At 36.2% G+C, this 23,592-nt stretch overlaps 1 protein-coding gene across 5 annotated transcripts in view; it reads left to right on the top strand.

Moving 5' to 3' along the window:
- Positions 1 to 23,003, top strand: part of CSK (C-terminal Src kinase) — a 65,145-nt gene extending 42,142 nt beyond the window's left edge. For 4 of the 5 annotated variants that reach the window (XM_072402187.1, XM_072402191.1, XM_072402188.1 and 1 more), the window contains exons 2-13: positions 2,147 to 2,224; positions 3,373 to 3,486; positions 5,004 to 5,116; positions 10,037 to 10,256; positions 11,989 to 12,082; positions 12,496 to 12,561; positions 13,466 to 13,565; positions 14,041 to 14,131; positions 14,374 to 14,447; positions 15,030 to 15,225; positions 18,866 to 18,952; positions 20,081 to 23,003. In XM_072402187.1, the coding sequence (XP_072258288.1) occupies positions 2,210 to 2,224; positions 3,373 to 3,486; positions 5,004 to 5,116; positions 10,037 to 10,256; positions 11,989 to 12,082; positions 12,496 to 12,561; positions 13,466 to 13,565; positions 14,041 to 14,131; positions 14,374 to 14,447; positions 15,030 to 15,225; positions 18,866 to 18,952; positions 20,081 to 20,263 (1,353 nt within the window). In that variant the 5' untranslated portion in view covers positions 2,147 to 2,209 and the 3' untranslated portion in view covers positions 20,264 to 23,003. Of the gene's footprint in view, positions 1 to 2,146; positions 2,225 to 3,372; positions 3,487 to 5,003; positions 5,117 to 7,255; positions 7,355 to 10,036; positions 10,257 to 11,988; positions 12,083 to 12,495; positions 12,562 to 13,465; positions 13,566 to 14,040; positions 14,132 to 14,373; positions 14,448 to 15,029; positions 15,226 to 18,865; positions 18,953 to 20,080 lie in introns of those variants that run through there. The other variant, XM_072402192.1, reaches the window with a different exon arrangement.
- The last annotated feature ends 589 nt before the right edge of the window (positions 23,004 to 23,592 follow it).

The following is a 23,592-nucleotide window of genomic DNA, read 5'->3' as shown; positions in this document are numbered from 1 at the left end:
AAGAATCTTTGCTGATAGCACTTATATGAGTAACCTTTTCACTGTATGATGCCTCTTAGACTATATTTGCTGCCTTTTTAGCATGTTATGATTTAACATTTAACTCCAGAGTTTGACTGTAAGATTTTATAATATAAGAGAAAACAGTTTTTATGGTTTAAACCTTTTTAAAGTAATTTTGAGAATGCCATTCTATACTATACTTTTATATATACTATAATATTTGCTCCTATAGTATAGAGCCCACCAGTGCTAATTTTTTGGCCTTCATAATTACCCAATGGATTCATTCATTGACCTGAAAAAAGTATAAAAGTAAAAGTTTTACGTCTCTCCTGATGTACATACTTGTTTTACATCTCAGTCATAAAGTCTAAGGCTGCATGGGGAAATACATCTCATTGCCTATTTGAACTGCTGTTGATATTCATTTGGTAGGAATATATAATAATGTGTGCTGTAAATAACATGACTTCTAATGACTGTTTAAATCTCCCAACAACAAAAAGGTAAATTTACCTATAACTCTCAAACTTTCTTTCAAATATACTGAAGCCTTAAAAAATGTAACGTCTGTTTTGTACCCGGCTCTAAATTACTGGGTGGGTTCTTTTATGAGAGGGGTACAAAAGACATGCCCTCTGCTGGAAGGTACAGCCTCTTCTACACCTATCATTGACATGACGATTTGGCAGCTATTGAAATGATTGGGGGCAATGATGGAAATAAAACAAATCTTTCAGAAGTTCTACCTTCTACACAAACTTTTAACCACTGTAACTCTAGGTCTGCGTTTTGTTTGAATAAACTTTGTGTCTATATGTGTGATTTCTTATCACAAAAAATATATATTTTAATATTTATATGATTTTAGAAGTACATTTTAAATCTACAACTTTCATTAAAGCAGTATCTTCTGTGGTTTAAAGCTGTCACCTAGTCCTCAACTACCACAAAGCACTCATTATTATTAGAGTTGTTGAAATTCACTTTGATACAGGCGTTTGGCTGTGGCGCTCTGCCGCCTTAAATACTTCCACTGAATTCCAACCTCTTGAGTAAACGTTTGACTTCTGTTGTGAATGCTTCTGGACACCTAGTAGTTAAAGAATTGGCACCCAGGAGCTGGTAACCATGCAGTTCACAAACAGTCTTCTGAACTTGGCCTCAAGGGCATATTGATAAAGCAGGAAAGGTTTCCAAACATGAACTGTTACATTAACCTCCCTGATTTAAAACACAAGAACTTGGAAGATTCACCTGAATGTTTGGTAAATGTCAGACTCCTGCTTTATTAATATACTCCTTAAAGCTCTTCCCAATATTTTCTTTGTCCCTGTTATGGGGCGACCACACCACAGATACTCCCTGCAGTGCCCAACATTGTCGGTGGAACTTCAAATAGAAACTATAAGGGTCCATGCAAATATATACTGTGCAGACCTGTTCTGTTTAAAATATGACCCAAAACAGTGTCATGGACTTGCTTTTGGAGTGAAAACATGCAGTCAGTAGTTTCAAAGAGGCTGGAAAAGTGGAAAACATCAGAAACAAACTATAGGGTGCAAAACAAATTGAAACTGCATTTTGAAAGGAATAAGGGGAATCGTTTACTATGTAAAGTGTTTATAACAAAAAATATTTAGTTGCTGCGTTTATCACTTGGATGGGTTTGGATGTAGGTTTAAGGCTCGGGCATGTGCAGAAGGAGCATCTAAGAACCTCCCGGGATACCTAGGTCACGCATCCCGGGAGGCTCTTAGATGCTCCTTTTGCATTTGCACTCCCATTCATTTTTGATCACCTAGGCACTTAAAAAAACAAAAACTTTTTTACTTTAAATAAAAGGGGTTGTTTACCCTTTTATGTTTTTATGTAAAGTAAAAATTCTGAGTTTAGTTACGCTTTAAGTAGTTCTGGCATGAGCAAAATTCATGAGTTACTAAGTAGCAAATATTCCAGCAATCTGCCTGTGGTATCATTGTCTTCTAGCCATTTCTATGGGTGTACATTATTTCTGTGAATGTCATACTTCTGACTTTGAATTTTAGGAAGAAGTTTTCATGTTATCTTTTAAATGTGGTTTGGATTGCACTAGTTGTACTACTACATTTGTTAACTTTTTATTTTTTTTGTTTTTTATTAGGTCTGATGATATTTGGCAAATTAACATCCCTCTGAGACACCTTTTCCAAGCCTCGCTCCCAACATGTCTGTGGTGCAGGTTTGTGTTTCCTTTTAATTGATTTCCTTTAATATTATGCATAATTGTTTAAAAAGCCTTGTGTATAGTTTGTAAATATGTGGCAGCCATATTCACTCATTAAATGCTCTATTTCCTTCTTAATACCATTATACTGTGTATAGTGTGACTATTTTATTGCTTCATTCTGTGTAAAGCCGGAAATCATGTCTGATTTGCCTAAAAATAATACGTTCTTTATCAGTCTGATTTGGCTCACGTCAGCAGTAGTTTCCAGCGCTAAAGATTGCTAAAGTTGTATTCAAATAATAATTTTTTTCAACCTGCTTATTGGCTGTGACCAGTAAGGAAGCAGGATGGACAGAATGAACAGTTCACTGGAAGAGATTTTGCAATGTACCAATAATTTTGACGTGCAACTTTCACTGAAAATAACATCTGCTTACATAATGTGTCTTTGATATGCTCAGTATTTACTTCCAATAATATATTGTACTTTGCAGAAAATATTTTAGTAATTTTCTATGCATTTGGTTCTGGGATTTACTCTTAAGCTAGACCTATCCTTCTTCCATTATGATCAATATCACTACAAGTACATAAGCAGGGCACCTGATAATCCACTGTTGCTGCCCTGTTCTCTCCCAGTATATTAGGGACAGAAGGCTCATATGAAGTCAAGTTCAGGTATACTAATTGCATTTCAAATACATTTAGGAATTTTTTTCTTTTCAAACAAAATGTCGTTTTTTTTTTTTTTCATTTAAACATTTACAAAACTGTAGATGAACACAGAGCTTGAGAAATGTACAAATTGAATTAATAATTACCATGTAATATAGTGGACAGAGAATAGAGAGAAAAATAGGATATAGGAATATCTTAGAGTATTAGTAGCATTTTTTGTTACGCATTCTCCTTTGTGTATTAAAGTAGGAAGTGGTGGAAAATTTATTTAATATAACAAAAGAAATCAGGGGATTTAACTATTTCATACTCAAATTACAAAACAAGTTTTGGCTTTAAGATATACTCTTGAGTAATAAGTGTCGTGCTCTCGATCTTTTGCTCTTTAAGATTTACAGCAAGAAATGTTTTTTTGTATAGCTCTTGATATTTGTAATGTTTTATAATGTTTGTTCTATTGATTGCTCTTTTATGCATATTAGACACCCTGGCAAGCTGGAACAGAATGTGTTGCTAACTACGACTTTGATGGGAAAACAGACCAAGATCTTCCATTTACGAAAGGAGAATTCTTGACCATTGTTGCTGTGACCAAGGTGAAGACATTAGCGGAACTAGATAATGCTAAGACCTGTAACTCCATGGGGTTTTCATAAGCAAATGCTACTATTTTTACACATGGCTAGCTACTTTTAGGGATTAACAAATGTTCAAATACAGCAAAATATTTTGTGACAATTTTTCTTGAAAGTGTGAATGTGATTTTTTTAGTATAATTAGCAACCATAAAGTGAATCATCTTTATTAGGGTTTAGTGTCATGACCTTGAGGTAATGCAAAAAAAGTTAGCACTCTGGCCTATGCAATGCTTGATCTCAGTCAGGACACTATCTGCATGGAGTTTGCAGGTTCTCCCCGTGTTTGCATAGGTTTCCTCTGGATACTCCGGTTTACACCCACATTCCAAAAACATGCAGTTGAGTTAACTGCCCCCCCCCCCCCCAAAAAAAAAAAATTGACCTCAGAATGTACTAAAGATAGGGACATTAGATTGTGAGCTCCCTTGAGTGACAGCTAGTGACATGACTATGGACTTTGTAAAGCGCTGTGTAATATCTTGGCACTATATAAACACTGTGTAATAATAATAATATTATTTAAGAGATCTGCCTCAATGCCGCAAAGCAAAACAAGATTCACCTTCACAGAGCACTAGCCTGTTGGCATGTTTGAAGACCTAATATTTAATGTCAACATTTAGGTTTTCTCTTAGTCCCCTCCCTCTATTTGACTGGTAGGAGAAGGAGCAGCAGAAGATGAATAAACACATCTCTGCTTTCTGCTGTATTCCCTGGTTTGCACATGAGCATTGCAGCAAACCTAATTCTCTTGATGTTGCTTCTTCCTTTTCAGTTAATTTACAAAATATGTCAATTTAAAAAATAATGGTTTAAACAAAACTCAATATACCGAAAAAACATGTTCTGCTCCTTAACAGCCAAATATATGTATGTGCCTATGCAACAGTGCCTATGCAAAATCCACAAAAATCCTGCTACTGAAGAAATTTTGAATGGGGAGTGATCTTAAATATTACTGTGTTGATGTCAAACTGGTGTACAGTAATAAGAAAACCACAAAAGAAGTTGGCACCAACTTCTAAGGCTAAATTTGTTTTGACGTTTTTCACAGTATACCATGACATCTTTATGTTTTGTTGCAAATTATTTAAAAAAGTGATATTTTCCTAGTGTTTTCAGAGCATATCACCTTTATCTGTGAATGCTGCTTGAATAAATATCTACAGTCCGCCTGCTGAAAATCTGTGAAAACATCAGCAGTGTAAAATGTACATGTTATCTGTGATACAATGTTAGCCCCCCCCCCCCCCCCCTCTTTACCTTTTAATCCACACTTTTAATATCGGTCAAACTTCTTTAACTAAACTGCACTCTTAGCAATGACAATGCCCCTTATTAACCCCTAAATGATTTCAGTTAGCTCTGTGATAGTGTTTTTTTAAAAGGCTTCAAGTATAATTTAGGCAAAATAATAATCATGAATTGCAAAAATCTGTGTAACATATTATTTAGGTGATTTGTTTTATTTACAGGATCCAAACTGGTACAAAGCAAAGAATAAGGTGGGGCGAGTTGGATTCATACCAGCCAACTATGTTCAGAAAAGAGAAGGTGTTAAAGCTGGAACCAAACTCAGCCTAATGCCGTAAGTATATTTGGAGATTAAACAAACGCTACTCTTTGACAATAACCACTTTCTATTCTTTACCATTTTGTGTGTCATGTCAACTCTGCCTAGAGCTCAGGAAATGTCAATGTGTTCCCTAGCTAGTTGTGTAGAACTTTTAGGCACTGAATTGTACTTTCCATATTGAGATCCTTTAATCAAGACAAAATATATCTGATTTTCTGGCTGTGACTATCATGGTTTTACATCAGCTAAATTAATCATTTGTTTTACCTGTAGACATTTTCTTTGGTAACGTTTTACAAAGGAGATCTAGAACTGTACTGTTAAGATCTTTAGAAAAGAACAGTGTAATGTTATAAATGCACATAAGCCAAAAAATGCTTGTTAGTAAATGTAGAGTTAAAGCACATGCAAGGCAAAACAAATGTGGTACGTCTGTAGAATACATGAACATTTCCCCATTTTTTATCTCTTAAAACAACTACAGAAAAAAATACTGTTGATGTGCCAGAAATTAGATATGCGCCCCCCCCCCCCCCTTTCCTTTTTACCATGGGAAGTTATCAGCTCACCAGATTTTTGGCAGAATCAACCTACATTTTTTTTTTGCACTTGGCAAAACAGGTAAAACCCTTTTATTTGTATATACAGTATAAAGCACACCAAAAGGGTACAAAGAAAAGTTGTTCCTTGGTAGGATTCACACGCACTTAGTGATCGGCTTTACCCATATTCATGATGTCTCATATTCTTTACCTAACACTGCATAAATGCACATCATCAAAGGGTCTATCATCAGGTGTGCCCAAAAAAGAATGATTTGCCCAGTCACATATAAATGAAATCTTTTCCTGTTCTGAAAAGAAAACAAGTATTCTTTGTCACTGCTGCCTAGTACTTTGACGTCCAAAAGTTTAGGTTTCTAACCAAAGTACTACAGAGTTTGATTTTAATGTTTATTACGTTATTGGGTAAAAAAACAATTGTTATTTTATGTAGGGGGTGGGGGGTCCCTAGTTATCAGGGTGCTTTTTTCTGATCTATTTGGCTTTTCAGTTCAGCTGATATTTGTTGCAAAGCATCGGTTGACTTAAATAAGCATGGTGGATTTGCGATACAGCTCCATGTTGCAGGACGGCCAAACTGCTGTTTTCTAAAAAAGGGAAGTGACAGCACTGTGTTAAAGGACTCCTAATTTTTGTAGATAATATATGGCAGGTTTTTAATGTTATTTCCCTTTTAGTTATGCTGTATGTGTTTTAGGTTTATGGTAATTTGTGCCTGCTTTCTGTAATCATGTCATACCAGTAAAAGTTGTCCATTACGCACGTGTCATTTGCATTAATGTTCTGAGGCGTTAAAGGGAACAGAGAAATTGAAGATGCTAAAACAAGTCACAAGTTTCACATCGCTTTCTTACTACATCTCTCTTCACAGCTGTGTCTGTCAAATCACCTTTCCCATCGGACTAACACTTGGTTCTTTTGTAGTAATCATGCAAAATTAAGTCATCACTCTCCATTGCTACAGAGCACTTTCTGTAAATAAAAGACGAGCATCTCCTTTATTACCCTCCCACTTATAAAAGTAGAGTGTTGAAAAATAAAAACTTTAGTTCTCTTTGAATTGTTTCCCCAGTCAGATTTCCCCATAGAGTCCATGGGGAAAAAAGTTTTGGGTATTCATTTTAGTATGGTATTGTGACAGTAATTCAGTTTATTTTTTAACCCATCTGTTGTTAAAATTAGAGATGATTTTCAATGTGTTGTATTTACCTCTTCTTTTGTGAAATCCCTATAATGCTATTAATATTTCTTGTACAATATAATTAACATTTAACCCTTTAACTTCCGTATGTTTAGCACCTCCTCACAATAAAGTATGACAAATTACCTTCCGTATTTACCTTTCACAAAGCTGTGTTGCAGACACTCTAGCTTGACTGTTTTATTATTTTAGTCAGATCATATTCCTGGAATTCCTGCAGCTATATTCTATATCCAGCTTTTTTTCTGTGGAGTTTCACTTTTTCTGAATATTTTTCCTTGTGTGTTAGGGTTACCTGTTTCTTTGTCATTTGTCCTTTGCCCTCATTTTGCATGCACATTCCAAAAATATTACTTGGTGTACTTCCTTGTGTAAAACAGTCTTTGTACTCGGCATTATCAAGTGTGCTCGGCAACAGCCGCGTCTCTGTTCAGTAGCAATGGCAAAAGTTCCATTCCCTCGTGCTGAAATGGTTTCAATAACCAGGTAAAGGTGGATTTTGTTGCAATTATTTGTACAATATTTTATGTTTCTGGTCATTTCATAAATTAACTCAATACATTGATTGCCGGTTATGTTTGTTTTTCTCAGTCTTTGCACAGATTTCTAGTAAAGTGTTTCCTTACCTGTGCTGTGTTTTAGGCTGTTAGTTATGTTAACTCTTTTATGTAAGGAAGAAAAAAAAAGTGTGATCTGGTGACAGTTCAGCAAGTTACCTTAGTTACCTTACACAAGTTTTGCTACATTGAGCTCAGCATGAAATTTTGTGACTGATAGTTTGCCAGAAATCTTTGGTGCGGAGTATCATTTGTTCTTTATATTCAGTACAAAAATACATGTGTCCGTGGAAGCCAAAAGTATGTTTAAGGTAAAAATGCTTGTTACTGCAGCAATGCCATTTTATGTTATTTATATGTTTTCCCAGTGAATGAATCTGGCATGTTTGCCTAAGATGAGCAGTTCTTTTAAGGCTTTTCCATATAGTGATATACTTGTGGTTTACCAAATACATGTGCATTGGGGTCTTGATTACTATGAAATTTGGACTTGAACCAATAATATAATTTATATCAGTGTTCTTCCCAGCTCCTTTTAGCCAGGCGCACCACCGGCACTTTTTAGCAGCCACCGGTTTTTGGGTGGTTACTGATGGAGTTGGGTTACAATAGTGGGGCCAACCACCTACAGTTTCCTCACACACAGCTTCAAAAAATTTCTGGGTTGAGCACTGTATGTGATTTGCACATATTAATATTTCAGCCTAAAAGATGGGCATAAAAATCATCATATTGGGCAATAAACATCAACGTTTGACCATAGCGTGTAACGCACACACAAAAAATGCTTGCATGACTGTACCAGAATGAATTGTATCCTGCAATGGAAGTATTGGGAGTGCTGCTCAATATACTGGTGGTACAATCTTTATATTGTTATTTATTGTCTTACAAGGGATTTTTATTGTTTTTTTCTTTGTAAGTACATTGAAAAGGATTGTCTGGCGAGTAGTATAGAAAATTTTGCTCATTGTAAATTTAGTAATTTGTCATTCTGTGTTCAACCAAATGTGTCACTGCTTTGAGAAGAATTATATTTAGGTACATCACAGGTTTTTTAAATTTTTTTTATGTATAGAAGAATGTGAACTCCTCCCAAAATATTCAAACCAAGCAAACCATCACAGGAGCAGCAGTACTAAATGACAATCATTTTGGTATGTGAACTTGCTTGCTTGCATATTTCAGAGATGGGAGTGGAAAGGGAATAACATGGTGATGCTTTAGGTGAGGAGAGGTGATGTGTGCATTGTCAGATTTGTCCGTAGCAGGCCTTAATACATTACCTTAGGTGCCAGCGTTGGCCACCTGTATAGTTAAATTCCAGTGGACGATAGGGGAAGTATTCTGGAATGTTATTACCTTTACATAGTCCTAATGTTTCAAGGTTTAACTGCTGGGAAAAATGTAAAACCATTTGTTGGTGTGGGCTGTGAGATTTTTGAGGCAGACTGAGATTTGATTGTGCTGTGCAAAAGAAAATGAAAAAAAAAAAAATTGGTAAACATTCTTCAGCTTAAATGGTCGGAAGACTCAATCATTTTATGACCTTTACTTGTGTAAATCTTTTTTTTTATATATCTAGTTTCATAAACATTTGGCCTTCTAGTGCCCCCTGCTATATACTATGCTTCTCTTCCTCTTTAGTCCTTCCTGTTCCCTTTAACTTTCTTATGAGTTGTATTAAAGGAACATTATTTTTATACATAAATAGTTGTCCAATGAGCAAGCTTATGTATACAGTGGTCAAAACTTTGTCCTTCTGCAAAATACGTGTGTTTTTTCCATTTCAGATGTTTGCTATGAGTGTCCTCCTCTTTCAATAAATATTTACCATTTGTATTCAGCCCCAGGGTCTGAGGCATAACACATTATTGGTAAATGGGCAAAACTGGTGTTCCCTCTGCTCGGTTCCCCAAATGCATAGAAATTGACTAGGGAATTAATTATAAGATTGGTGGCCTCTGGCAATATTTTCACTTTGGTCATGTTGATTACTTCTGTGGCTTTAGTGTAAAGTGTAATAATAAAATGTCCAATGTAAGCAGAAAGGATTACAAATATATGTAACCTATTAATACAGACCTCAGATTATATGCCACTTTGTAGCGCAGAATTAGTGTGGCAGATTTATATGATAACACTGAGCGTTATCAGTGGGGTCTGGGTTGCATGTCTTTTCTCATTTCACAGTAAATAAAAACACTGCCTGCATGACTTGAACACTTTTTATTTAGTGCTCATCTGGTTTTCTCAGGATCCATAACAATTCTGCAGGTGATCTCATCATGAGAAGTGTAGAACATCTGCAGAGCTGGAATATGGGTCCCCAACACCCAGAAACTGGCAAGGGATGCAGATTTTGAAAGAAAAATACTGTACAGGGTATTTAAAAAAAACAATTGTATATTAGTTTTTAAGTTAGTGGTGTCACGAGGATAATGGCGTTTAGAAAGTGTATTTTTAAAGGACCTGGGCTCTGTGTTTCCAGTTGAGGCCTTTGTAGTTTTTTTTTTTATGCTTTTCACTTACCTTTTTCCTCTTGCCTGACACACATCTTTTCTTGGTCAAGTATGACTACAAATATGCTTTAAACGTCTCTTCTTTGTAGATGGTTTCATGGCAAGATAACCAGAGAACAGGCTGAGCGTCTTCTGTATCCACCGGAAACTGGGCTGTTTCTTGTGCGAGAGAGCACAAACTACCCTGGTGATTACACACTATGTGTGAGCTGTGAAGGGAAAGTGGAGCATTACCGCATTATCTATAAAGCTGGAAAGCTTACTATCGATGAAGAAGTATACTTTGATAACTTAATGCAACTGGTGGAGGTAAGAGGTTCTAAACAAAAACAGATCTTATTTCTGGTTTGGTGTAAATGTGGTGACTGGATTACAATAACCAAAACAACTCTATATTTAAGGCCCACTGTATAAAATATATTTTAAAGTGGAACGTTTTTTAGGATTTAAAAAAATGTCACATTTGCCTTTATTACAGCAGAGCCTGTAATCTTCTGTTGTTTTCCCTCCTCTGCCTTCGATACCCGATTGTGCATGGAACAGGCGCGAGATCGGGTGACGTAGCCTGCTGTAAATGTGAAAATGTGCACATTGTGAGATTAGCACTTTTTTTCAATGCCTTTTTTAGGTAGGTCCTAAATGGGTATAATAAATATGGCTGTACTCCATACAACAAATGAAGGAACACTTTTTTTTTGTACTATTTATTATACTGCCTCCAGAAATAAAACTAGCAGTATATGCACAAAACTAGTAGTGCCCAAGGCTGGGATTGCAGACATTGTGGACCACAAAAACTTTAAGGCATGTCAAGATTTAAAGAGGCATTTAATCTTTTTTTTTACTTATGCCAGACAAGTGAGCCTATGCATTGGTATTGATTTATACAATCTGTAGTGTTTAAATTTTTCTTATATTTAAGCTGTTTCTGCAGAAGCATGTTGCATATTATGTTTGCAAGCTGTTTTGCAAACTCAAGCGCCACTGTACATAACCATATGGTGCGAACTTCTTCCTGAGCATGAATAATCCCCTCACCCAGCTTCCTGTGCCAGGAACTGAGATAGGCTGATGTGACAGCGCACAGCCACATTCTGTGTGTTCTGTGCACTGCCGCTGTGACAAAATGAGAACTCTCGTTGGCTTAAAGGAATGAATGTTACATGCATTTTTTTAATATAACAAAGGGCAGCGTATACTGCAGATAGTTCTGGTAGTACCAAGCCATCTTTGTTTTTAATGTGAAACTTTTTTCTTTTATTTACACATTTTTATTTATTTTTTACATTTTAAAAGATATGTCAGCAATGACTCTAGCTTACTCTGAAAAAATGCTTTTAAGCAAATATACCTTTTTAAGCATTTTCTTATAGGGATCCATTTATATAAAACCCCTATGAAAAGGAATGTAGTTATTGCCACGGCTGCCTAAGTGACCCTGTGACTTGAAGCGTACCCAAACACCCAAGACAAAAAGCCACCAATAGGTAGTACTAATTGACAAGACACATGCTGTTCCTCTTTTGTCAAAAAATAAAGCCCTGGCTCCTGGTGGCTTTTTGTTTAAGGACTACATTGTATGGTATATTGGTTATGTAGAGCTTGGCTCTGTGTTGGGGGTGCTGCACACAGAGCCCATTGCCAAGAACATTGTAACTCCAAAGTGGATTGCCCGTCTTCCCAAAAGTCTGCTGCGGAGCCAGTGGCAAAAATGGTGCCTTTGGAGAATGCAGTGATGGTCGATCCTGGACCTGTCCTCACTGCAGGGTGGTTACACACAGGTAAGTATGTGGCGTATTTGGCTATTGCACTGTGCATTCATGCTGATTATGGCAGAAGCTCATCGCCCACTAACTAGTTTAGTTCTGCTTTAAATAAGATCTTCAGTTACTGTAGCATTTTCAGGTCATCAGTAGAAAGCAGCCTCCACATTTCTCTCCTGCCAAGTTTACATGCAGTATGTGTGTGGGTTTGTCAGCCTCCAGTGGATATATGAAGGAACTGCATGTGTAATACTGATATTCTTCTCTCTCACTTCCAGCACTACACAAATGATGCGGATGGTCTCTGCACTAATCTAATGAAGCCCAAATTAATGGAGGGGACTGTGGCTGCTCAGGATGAGTTCTCTCGGAGTAAGTGTCACAGCTTTTTTAATATGTAGTAAAAAGCATAAGTTGCTATTAGTGTCTCTATTTAAAGATGCTATTGGCATGTGTTAACCTGAGTGTGCACCTGAGGCTCCAGCTCTTGTCAGATGTAAGCATGTAAAAAGCTTACAAAAAATTAAAAAAAAAACTTTTAAAATTTTCTTGAAATAGAGTTTTTAAGGTAGATTTGTTGTGTAGATGTTCAGATATACAGGTGAGTAATTTGTACCCAGGGCTAGTTGGGTGGTGGATTACATTGACATACTAGATTTGAATGGTGCAGTGTAATAGATGATACCTTAAAATTATTACTGAATACAGATTCTTAATGCATTTTTTTTTTCCTCAGTCAGCGTTAAACATGTTCTTTTCTAATGCTTTTTTATTCTTCATTTTAGGTGGTTGGGCTTTGAAGAAGAGTGATTTACAAATTTTACAAACCATAGGAAAAGGAGAATTTGGAGGTACATAGTAGTGAAATATTGAATAAATGTGAAGTGATGTTAGTGCATCATCCTCTGACACACTGTACAGTAGTTTTCCTATTGCACATTTATATCGGCTTTTTTTCTATTTTGATTCTGTATTAGGGGTACACTTTCTGATACTAAACCTAAAAGGTAAATTTGTGCTTTATAGTGAAGGATTCTGTGTGCATATACATTCCCACTGCCACTAGGAAAACTCCACCAACCTCACTGTTTTACTCAGACAATACCACCATTCCACCATTGACCAGAGCAAATTAGAGAGTTCTCACAAACAATTAATCACCCGCAGTACACTTTTTGTATAAATAGCAAAAACATCTCAAGGTGCTGTCACGCTTTTCTGAATTTCTAGCATTGGAATGTGAATAAAGCAACTACTGAATATGGCATACCGCCAATGTCTCCTTGTTTGTGAGTTCTCTCTTTTTCAGTGAAGGATTTTAGTTTATGGGAAGAGGTTATGTTTTAAGTTGATCTTTATAATATAAAAAGGCTCATTATCCACCCATTATCCAGAACTCACTAGCATGGCTGTGTTCTCCGATGAATGTCACATTTTGGGATCTTTAGGCCTCTTGTTTTGGCCTAGGTCGAGTTTAATTATATTAAATTATATTTATATACCCAATTGCTGCAACATTTCAAATCATGCTGTTGCTTTCTTTCTGAGCAGTTGTCCACTAGTTTTATTGAATACTGTTGCAGGACTTGTAATTTTAGTTCTGCCCTTTCTGTTTTAAACCCTTTATATTTTGCTCCAAATAGTAGGAAAATGTATGCTTAATTTGGATTTTGTACGAGTCTAGCACAATGTTATTAAAAGCACTGGCTACTATACATGCAACACTAAACATATTTTTATCAACTATGCTTGCAGATGTAATGTTGGGTGAATACAAGGGATCGAAAGTAGCTGTAAAATGTATTAAGAATGATGCAACGGCACAAGCTTTTGTTGCTGAGGCCTTAGTAATGACGTAAGTATTTTACTTTTCAATAGTGTCTCCACACTGGTAGCAAAAAAATCAAGATCTTTCAATACTGAAACATTTTGTGTCGGCACATTTAAAGGGAAAGGTGTATGACATTGGGTTATGCTGTAAACCTTTTAAAGAAATGAAAGTAATATGTAAAATGTCACATAATTTTTTTGTAGCCCCCATCAAAAAGGCACTTTACATTAACATGACACTTGCCCTAACCCCCTAGCAGTATTCCTGAGTGTCTCTCAGGGTAGCTTTAACCTAAAAAAAAAAAAAATGTGATATCTCGGGTGTACCAGCTATATCTATGACCTTTTCTCCCAATCTCCCAAATTTGTTACAGCTCCCAAAAATTTGAAGTATTAGGTACCCTTACATAGTAACTGAGTTTTGTATCCCATTTCACTCGTCTATTAGTGTATGACTCCCTTATGTTACTAAGCAAAATGTATACCATTTAAACTTCTAGGCAATTACGACACAAAAACCTAGTACAACTGCTGGGAGTGATTGTGGAAGACAAAAGCAGCCTCTATATTGTCACAGAATTCATGGCAAAGGTAATGATTTATGTTGTAATTGTTCTTAACACAACTTTAAGCTCCCTCAATTTAGAGCCATTGAAATTAAGTTTTCTCTAATAATTGGTGAAAATAAATGTGTACATGTAAAATTTGTAAGTGTAAGACAATTAGGCATTTTTTATTGCTGTTTTTCCTCAGCTTTACATAGGATTCCTTGTTTAGAAGCTCAGTTGTATGCAGTCTACAATCCTAACCTGATATCTGTTTTTCCTTCCCAGGGCAGCTTAGTGGACTATTTAAGGTCTCGGGGTAGGTCGGTGCTAGGAGGTGAATGTTTACTGCAGTTCTCTTTGTAAGTACCCGCAACCAGTTCTGCTCTATGACAAGTTTATGTCAATATGTAATATGTTTATAAACTACAGTTGGCATATTTTTAAAATTACATTAACTAGGGCTATGCCTAGTTAAATTGTATTTAAACTCTAATGTATCTTATTTGATTACTTTTGTAATATACAATATAATGTAATATGTAATATTTAATATACAATTAAATGTGGTTTGTTATATCTCTTCAATAATTGTTTTTTTTTTCTTGAGAGCTGGTACCCTCCATTACTATTATGTTATTAATTTATAATTTTTCCCAGTTTTCTTTGTAAACCATAAAACACCAATGTTATGTAGTCTTAACAATTCTTGTCCTAGAGTGATAGTGAGTGTTGTCACCCTAGACAGGAAGTGTTTTGCTGGATAGATTACAAGTTAATGCTTTAGTAAAAATGAAAATGAAATGCAGCTACCACATCTAAGGACTAATAAGCTGCTATATATAACATTTGTGATAGTTTATTTTTCTTTTCTTTGGTTTAGATGCACTTTCAGTCCTTTGTGATCTTTTATAATATGTTATGTTTACATTTTTCTTTCATAGAGATGTGTCAGAAGGTATGGAATATCTAGAAGCCAATAATTTTGTGCATAGAGATTTAGCAGCGCGTAATGTGTTGGTGTCAGAGGATAATATTGCCAAGGTTAGCGACTTTGGACTTACTAAAGAAGCTTCTGCAATACAAGACACCAGCAAACTGCCAGTGAAGTGGACATCACCGGAGGCATTACGAGAAAAGGTAACTCACCTTTGTGTTGTTAAATATCTTTGACAGATTGTTACTCTGTCTTAGGTTGCTTAAAAGTAGCCTTGTCTTTTATTGAAATGAGAAACAATGTCTAGGTGTTCAGTAGCATAAACTAGAAGTTGGGCATTTGCCATTTACTGTTTACTGGCAGTGTTTGCATTTTTTTCACATTTGTCTTGTACTGGTGGCAGTTCATCGTGGGATATCTGTTCTAATCCAACATATTGTAAAAGTGTTTAAAAGCTTTCCAATAAAGTCTTTGAAAGTGGATCAGTGACACACTCCTCTAATGTGATAAACCCTTAGGTAGGGGCCAACAGAAAAAGTTCTTATCCCTAAATTTGTCCTGAACAAAAATAAAAAGGAAGCTAAAGCATAATAATCCACTCTTTTCTGTAACTTTTTCCAGAGTGGGCATCACTATCAGGAGAAATAGGAATATCTGCTAATTACCTAGCTTTAGCAATTTTCTTCTGCCCCTTGCCATGGCAATGGGGTTATAAAGAGACAAATCTATATAGGGCTGGTAAATAACCACTCTGTGCTGAGTTGTTTGTGGCTGTCCCTGATTAAGGTGCATCTTAAGCCACAAAACTTTCTTTCGTTTTAGATAGTGTAACATAAGGTAAGATTCTCCCCCCATTAGGGAGTTCCCTTACCTAAAATCTTTTCCACACCATATTACTAAACAACTGAATACCAAACTATTAAAATGTCAAAAATAAAAGCCAGGATCATGGAGAGGGGAAACATAAAGAGGGGTTGGGGGAAAACAACTGTATAGAAAGCTGAAAATGGGAACAAAACGGGTAGTGGAGAAAGCAAAAGAGGGGTTGAAGTATAGGAAAATAGGAACATTATCCATTAAAAAAAATATATCCTAATAATGAAGAATAAAGTTCATAGTTTACCCCCAGCAGTACCCTTACTTTATCCAAATCAAAACAAAATCTAATTTGATGAAGCTAGCCTGTCTCTAGGTATTCTCTTTATACCCTTTTCAGGGTCAATGTTGATGTTACTAAATTCTCTCCATTGTCTAGCCCTCCTATGCAGATGGTCTCTCCTTCTATTACAAGATCTGCTACCCATCTTGCCTTTATCATATTTGACAGATCTAGTAAAAGCTTATTACAAATACAGTTTTAGGGTTTACTTAAAATATGATGTGCCCACTTTACCATCAATAAGTAGATGAGGACAATTAGTATCTCAACATCTAAACAATTCAAGAATGTGTAATTAATTTACTCTGAAACATACCAGGAAAATAAAACCTGGGTATGAGCCTTTTAAGGTACAAAATATATTTATTTCTGTGTTTGTACAACTTACTTAATTTAGGGTTGTACAATGTAATTGCGTAGAATAGATCAGCGGTCGCCAACCGGTGGTCCGCTAGGAAACTTTTGGGTGTCCACAGCTCTGGTCGGTGCACCCCCAAGCGGGGTCAAGAGAAGGATGCCGCTGGGGGGAAGCACCAGCCAGAGCCACGGACCACGTCCCCCGTACAGTTCCCAGGCTCGGGGAAGTGGGCAGCCATGTCCCTGGACACAACTCACTCCCCCATTGCAGGCTCAGATCTGTGATGAGAGAGTGGGCAGGGTTATGTCACAATGACATCATCAGGTTTCTCCCCCTTTGAGTGACACCCGGCTCCCTGCGCATGCGTGGTCGGGAACCGGTGATTTTAGTGGTCCGCGGAACCCAAAAAGGTTGGCGACCACTAGACTAGATAACAACTTGTATGATGCAATTTTTGCAAATTATGTTTCCTATAAGACCATATTTTTACAAATCTCTTTCTATATAATGCCTTCTATATCGGATGCCAAAAGTCAATCTTGCATCATTCATCAAATGTAATATTTTAATAGTAGAAATTGCTCTTAATATATTCCTTAAATGTAAATGTTTCAAAAGCTCCATCATCAAACGAAAAATCAAATTGTCTTTATAACTTACAAAAGAAATAAATCTTTTTTTGTGACATCATGTGGGCCTTGGGCAGGTGTTGAAAGATGGGAGTAAAAGAAAAAACCCCATCTCTGCATCCAGCGCTCTCACTGATATCATCCATGATGCTGAAGTGTCAGAACTGTTTATCGGTGCACTCCCCGACATCATTTTTATCTTTTTTGATGTCTATGATTTAGTTTGTAATTCTCATAATTCCCTGTCCCTGTGTGTTTTTGTTGTGTGTTTATACATACCTATTACCTTAAAGGAACTGTATCCAATTTACTAATCCATTTTTTTCCAAATCCTTTCTGTTTAATTTCAAATTAGGTCAAATCCATTGTCCCTAGGGCTTTTAATATTCTGGCAATGAGTCGACATCCCACCATCGTCTCATCCCCTCTTCTAATAAGCACTTTAGATTCTGAAAAAGACAAATACAATCATTGTCATTATCTTAATTTTCTTCCGGAAAAATCTGTCTTATAGCTGCCATTCTAATACTTTAGTGTATATCACACAATTCCATCAAATAAATGGGAGAAAAACACTACAACATCTCTGCAGGACATAAGTCAGTAGCTCATATATGTCTCCTACATTTATGTATGTATGCCTGAATATTAAGTTTTTTGGGGAATTTGTGGGATTTTCCATAGATTTTTTTTTAAATAAATGTATAATATTAATTTAAGTTGCTAAGCCCAGGAAGTAGATATTTCAATCTTTTTTTTTTTATTATTTATAGATTTTTTAACATAAGTAAAATACAACAATACAGTCATTATGTCATATAACCTGCCTACAGGCAAACTTACAGTTCTCTGTGCAATAAAACACTAAGAACAAACAAGGGGGAAGTTTGATATTAAACAGACATTATTAGTCAAGGTTAACATTTCGCTAAATATCAACCACACCATAAACACAGAACGAGGCGAAAGTTCTATCCCCAAACTCCTGAGGTCCAGGCTGGGGCCTTCTCTGTAGGTTTCGCTATGCCTGGAGTAATTGGACCCTTCAAGTCCAATGTCTTTAAATTATGGATAGGGCTAATGAATACATTAGGGAGGGAAGAGGTTGAGGGGAGAAGACTCACTCTATGAGATGTAAGGAATGAAATGTTGTCCATCTATGTGGTCCTTTAAGTCATCCAGGGTTCCCAGATTTGGTCAAATTTATCTAGTGTTGTTCAGAGTATCATTCACCATAATTGAATTCAGTTTGACAAAGAGTAACAATAGTTGATTTTAAACTGTTAGCAGTATGTGTGGCATTAGGTTTGTATTAGGAAATACTGGGAAAACTCTGGCTTTGTATAAACTTGTTACATCCTGGGAAAGCAGAGGATTTAAATCATGCACAACAATGCAACACAGTATTGCAACATCTATCTGTGTTTTGCAAGATTTGGATTCCTTACTTTTCAAGGATGTTCTGTTTATAAGGACTTATATCTACATTTTTTACATCTAACAAATAATGTTTATTTTTTTTTTACATTATGTAAACCAATGAAAGTACTGTAGCTGCAAATTGTTCCAGGTTTTGTAACCGTGAAGTATGAAAGATGACATATAACAAATACAGCAGAGAAACAAGACACTATATAAGCACTAATGTTTAATAGATGTTTATGTAATACATATTTACCATGCATCTTGTTTTACAGCTTTTCTCAACAAAGTCTGACGTATGGAGCTTTGGGATTTTGCTATGGGAAATATATTCCTTCGGGCGAGTGCCTTATCCACGCATTGTAAGTATTATGGTCTCATTAGATAGATATGTGTAAATTGGTAAAATATTCCCTGTATAGTACAGAATGATAACCTTCATGTGTGTCCCAAAGTGTATATATATATATATATATATATATATATATATATATATACTCCCAAAGGTATTTAGTTTCTGTGTTCCTCTTTTGGATTTTTGAAATTCTTTTCTTGGAGTGTATTGATGGATACAGGTCCAGTTTCTTTTTAAGATCATGCTCTTGATTCTGCTTGCTGCAAACTGAGGTATGCTGGTAGTGGGAGGGATAATTTCTGGCATGCTAATTCTCTTTTGAATACAGCAAACCCTGTAAGTTCCTGCCAAATACAATTGTGTATTTAAAAATAATTGAAAACACTGTTCATAAAGCAATATGAGCTTTAGGAAATCACATGACAGATTGTTTCCCTTACACAGTTTGTTCCCGATCTGCACCTGTGAAAATGTCCCGTATAATCATAGATCATAGACGGATTTATAGCTCCAGCTTTGTTGGATAGTACCACTACTTAATTATTACTCATTTTAGGTATCGCTTAACCTGTAAAGTATGGCTTATGTTGTTATATACAATTATAATTTGTATTTTGTACTTCTGTCTCATATAATATCTTAGATATGATGTATAACTTTTTACCATAGCCTAATTTAAACAGACGTTCTTGTCATGTGCGCTGCAGTAATCATTTGTAAATTGGCTTCTAGTAGAAGGTTTTTTGTTTTAACAAACTGGTAACAGTGTTAAAAAATGGGTTATTTACCTACACTATAAAAACATAATGGGGAACGTTTCTTTGGATGCCCCGACACTGATCTACTGTCTGCTATACAGGTGAAGTGAATGTCCGTGAGCAGGATCTAGTCATTGCTGGGATGATCAGCTTTTTTATTTATTTACGTTATTTTTATATCTTCATTTTATAGTAAACCTTAAAATATGTTTTACTTTGTGTTTTTATGAGCAACGCTGTTGTAGTGTTGTACTCAGGCAAATGGTTGAACAACATTTCTAGTAACACCAGTGGTTTTATTACGCGCGTGTGTGTATAAGTGTACACATTGCCTTTTCTTAAACCATTAAAATAACTGAGATTCTTTATTTTCTCAGGCCCTGAGGGAGGTTGTACCTAAAGTGGAGAGAGGATACAAAATGGATGCCCCAGATGGTTGTCCTCCTGTTGTGTATGAGGTGATGAAGAAATGTTGGCATCTGGACCCCACCCAGCGACCACCTTTCAGGAAATTACGGGAACAGCTACAGCATATCAAAGCCAATGGGCTATACCAATAAAGCGGGGGCAAGGTTTAGTGGCCACATGTTGCCACAGAGCCAGAGAGAAAGTGACTTAGCCATATCAGAAGTGTTGGTCAGAGTGCCAACAGGACTTCTGTGTATCCAGTAACTACATATTGGGCTCTCTGAACTCCCCTGCCTTGCACTATCTGCCACCCTTGTGCCCTGAAACAGGTCGAAGATCTCTGCTGGTCCCAGATGAATGCTGCTGTTCTCTTTAAATGGTTTTGTTGTCACATCTCACTCCCTACTGTGGAAATATTAGGTCCAGTGGGCTTAGTACTTCTGGACTGAAGAGAACAATGCATTGCCAACATCCAGGAAAAATGGGGACCAAATCAGAAAAGTGTTGTTCTAAAGCTGTTACACTTTCTGACAAAGACAAACAATCACAGTGACCAGAGGAATCATTGCTTTATACAATCAGCAATGGGTACTTTGACATTCTATTAACTATAATGCAAATAACGATGCATGCTTCAGACCAGGAAATTCTTTTCTGATTCTTCTCTGCCTTATTTGATAGGTTGCTTATAAACTGACATACTGGACTGATAAGAGGCCTTTGCTGGTAATAATGCACAGGAGTTGACAGTTTATCTGAGGTCTGTAGTCTCCTGTGCCTAAAAACCTATCAGTAGTGGATGTCCTGATCTAAAAAATAATGATCTCCCAAAGTCAGAATATACTATCCTAGTTACATCATTTCATTTGGCCTCATCACTCCTAATATAGCCACTGTAATAAACCTTTATATGACAGAGGACCACTGACATTTCAAGATTTGGGGCATACCATTTGCCATTATCATTTCAGGTAGGACATGTGCTATTATTTGCTCAGCAGTGATCATACAGTTGTAGAGTTTTCATTCCACTGCCAGAACATGTAGCAGCACGTTTGTCTGTACCTTACTGATCTCCAATACATTGGATTATGCCACTATCCCTTGTGTTCCTGGGTCATCCCCCTTTAATGGTGGTGGCAGCAGTGTTCAAACAAAATAACATTAGAAATTGTTATTGGCAGGCTCCAATAATTCCAGTAAGCCCAGTATTACAAAACAGGCACTGACAAAATTCAATCTAATTTGTTGACCTGTTAAATATTTTTCATATTTTGTTGTCTTAACAGCTTGATTCATTACACAGTGCTTTATCTGCTTTCTTGGTTTGCATGTTCTTGTGCACCACTTTTGTACACAAATATATTTCAATCCCTATTATTTTACAGGATTGTAATGATAAAGGTAATCAGTAAGTTTGTTGAATGCAGGTCTGCTGATTTTTTTTTTTTTAAACTTTTCTCAGATACAAACATGAAGCCTATTAGATTACAATACACAGATGATGAGATCTAAGGAGAAGGATGTCCAGTGACAATGCACAGCTTCAATCATTTCCAAGCAAACCACCTATTGCTTGTTGACCTTTAAGATCGTTTTGTATTTTCAGGCTTGCTCAGGGAATGGGAATATGAAATATAAAAGCTGCAATAAGGCTTGTAAGTGTAATGGCGGCACAGTAGACTGCATGTTAATCCTCTGCTCCCCCCACCCCCTTTGCACATGATCGTCACATTATTAAACAGCTGTCTTGTTCTAAACCTCGGTAGCGCTTTGGCTGAATTTAAGCCCTTGATCAAATTTCTATTTGAAGAAATTCACCCAAATAACCTCTGAGAAAAAAAATAACACTTTTGCAGTAATACCTTTCTATATCTCTGTACACTCCTTATAGGAGGCTGTGTAATCATTATTTATTTCAACATCCAGACTACATTGCTGGGTCAGCAAAACTGAGAACAGCTCATATGCTCTTACCTTTGTATGACATAAAGAAGACCTATGCTCCCATGTACAGCTGTATAAGCAGCCTTTATGTGATGGAACAAGAGTGTGGCACCCTCCTTACTGATATCACAATGAATAACCTAAACTTTTGATCACATGATTTCTGCTGAGGGGAGGAAGATCATTCAGAATGGATGTTCTTCCTATCAGCAGAGATCACATGACAACATGCCTAGGTTTTGGTTATGTAACCAATCTGGATTTAGCCCTCCCAATTCTGCTCATCCTACGGAGGCAAAGCTTTAATTTGAATTTGGACTGCAGGTCAACTTTAAACTTCTTTTTCCCCTGGTGGGGAAACAGTCAGGGTTTTCAGATCCAGAAATGGTATTATAATACATATAATAATAAAAAAACTTTTGAGTATAACTAATTTTGTTTTCAAGAGATAATAGCAACATTTTTACAGGAGGAGTATCATTGACAACCACCATTTTTGTCTGATTTGTGTGCTTGTGTTTTTTGTTTGTTATTTTTATAATTTGCAATTTTTGTGTGGGGGGGTGGGGGTAGAAGGGACAGTTTTGTCATATAAATATATATAAATATATATCTTTTTGTTTTTGTTTTTTTACATTTTTGTTACAAATCACAAAGATAATCTGCCTTTACTGTTAGGGAGGTGTTTTACAGAAGTACGAATCTTAAAGTTTTATTATATGCAAGGAAAAAAAAAAGGTTCATGGAGGATGGGTGGGATGAACATACAATCACGCTGGAAAGAAGGACTTGCTTGGATTTAATCTTGTGGAAATTGTGTGCATGCTGTCTTGTGTCTTCATTTCCAAAGGCCTTTCCTTTTTTTTGTTCCTGTCCAGTGCTTTAAACACATGTATATGCTGCATTTGGTGGGATTAAAACATAATAAACCATTCCATATGGGAATTTTGTTTGACGTTGTCTCAGTCATTTTTAGTATTTGCTTCTGTGAGATCTGGTTTCTGTGTAAAAATTGAAAGAACACTAATGATGTGTAAAAACACATGGAATCCAGTCAGATTTCAGCAGTAGTCAATTTGAGAGATTGTGTCCTATGGTTATTTATTTATTAATTTTAACAAATGTATGTTTAGTTCCTTTTTGGCAAATTTCTCTATTCAAATCGAATGATCGTCATCCTAAGGAAAAGAGAATGATGTACAACCTAAAAATATACCACTGAAGCTCTGATAAATTAAGTATTTGAGGAAGTGACCTATGCAGATGTGCACAGTCCACTTGGAGCTTGAATCCAACATTGAACCCAATAAAGTTAGTTTATTCTGCTTGTATGATGCCCTCCCTTCCTTTTTTTACATTACATAATATGCCTTTGGTGGGATAGACTAGCAAGTTGCTTCGTGAGAACATCATAGCACCTTGTTCCAATACTTTTCTCAAAAGCCCTCAGCTCAGGTGTTTAATGCCCCAATGGGTCAGACATTTGCATGCACACCGCTCTGGGTAACACTTAGCCCGCTCAGCCTTTTTTTTG

This window comes from Pyxicephalus adspersus, chromosome 2 (genome assembly GCF_032062135.1).
Source record: "Pyxicephalus adspersus chromosome 2, UCB_Pads_2.0, whole genome shotgun sequence".
NCBI lineage: Eukaryota > Metazoa > Chordata > Amphibia > Anura > Pyxicephalidae > Pyxicephalus > Pyxicephalus adspersus.
This window is presented reverse-complemented; position numbering and strand designations above follow the sequence as displayed.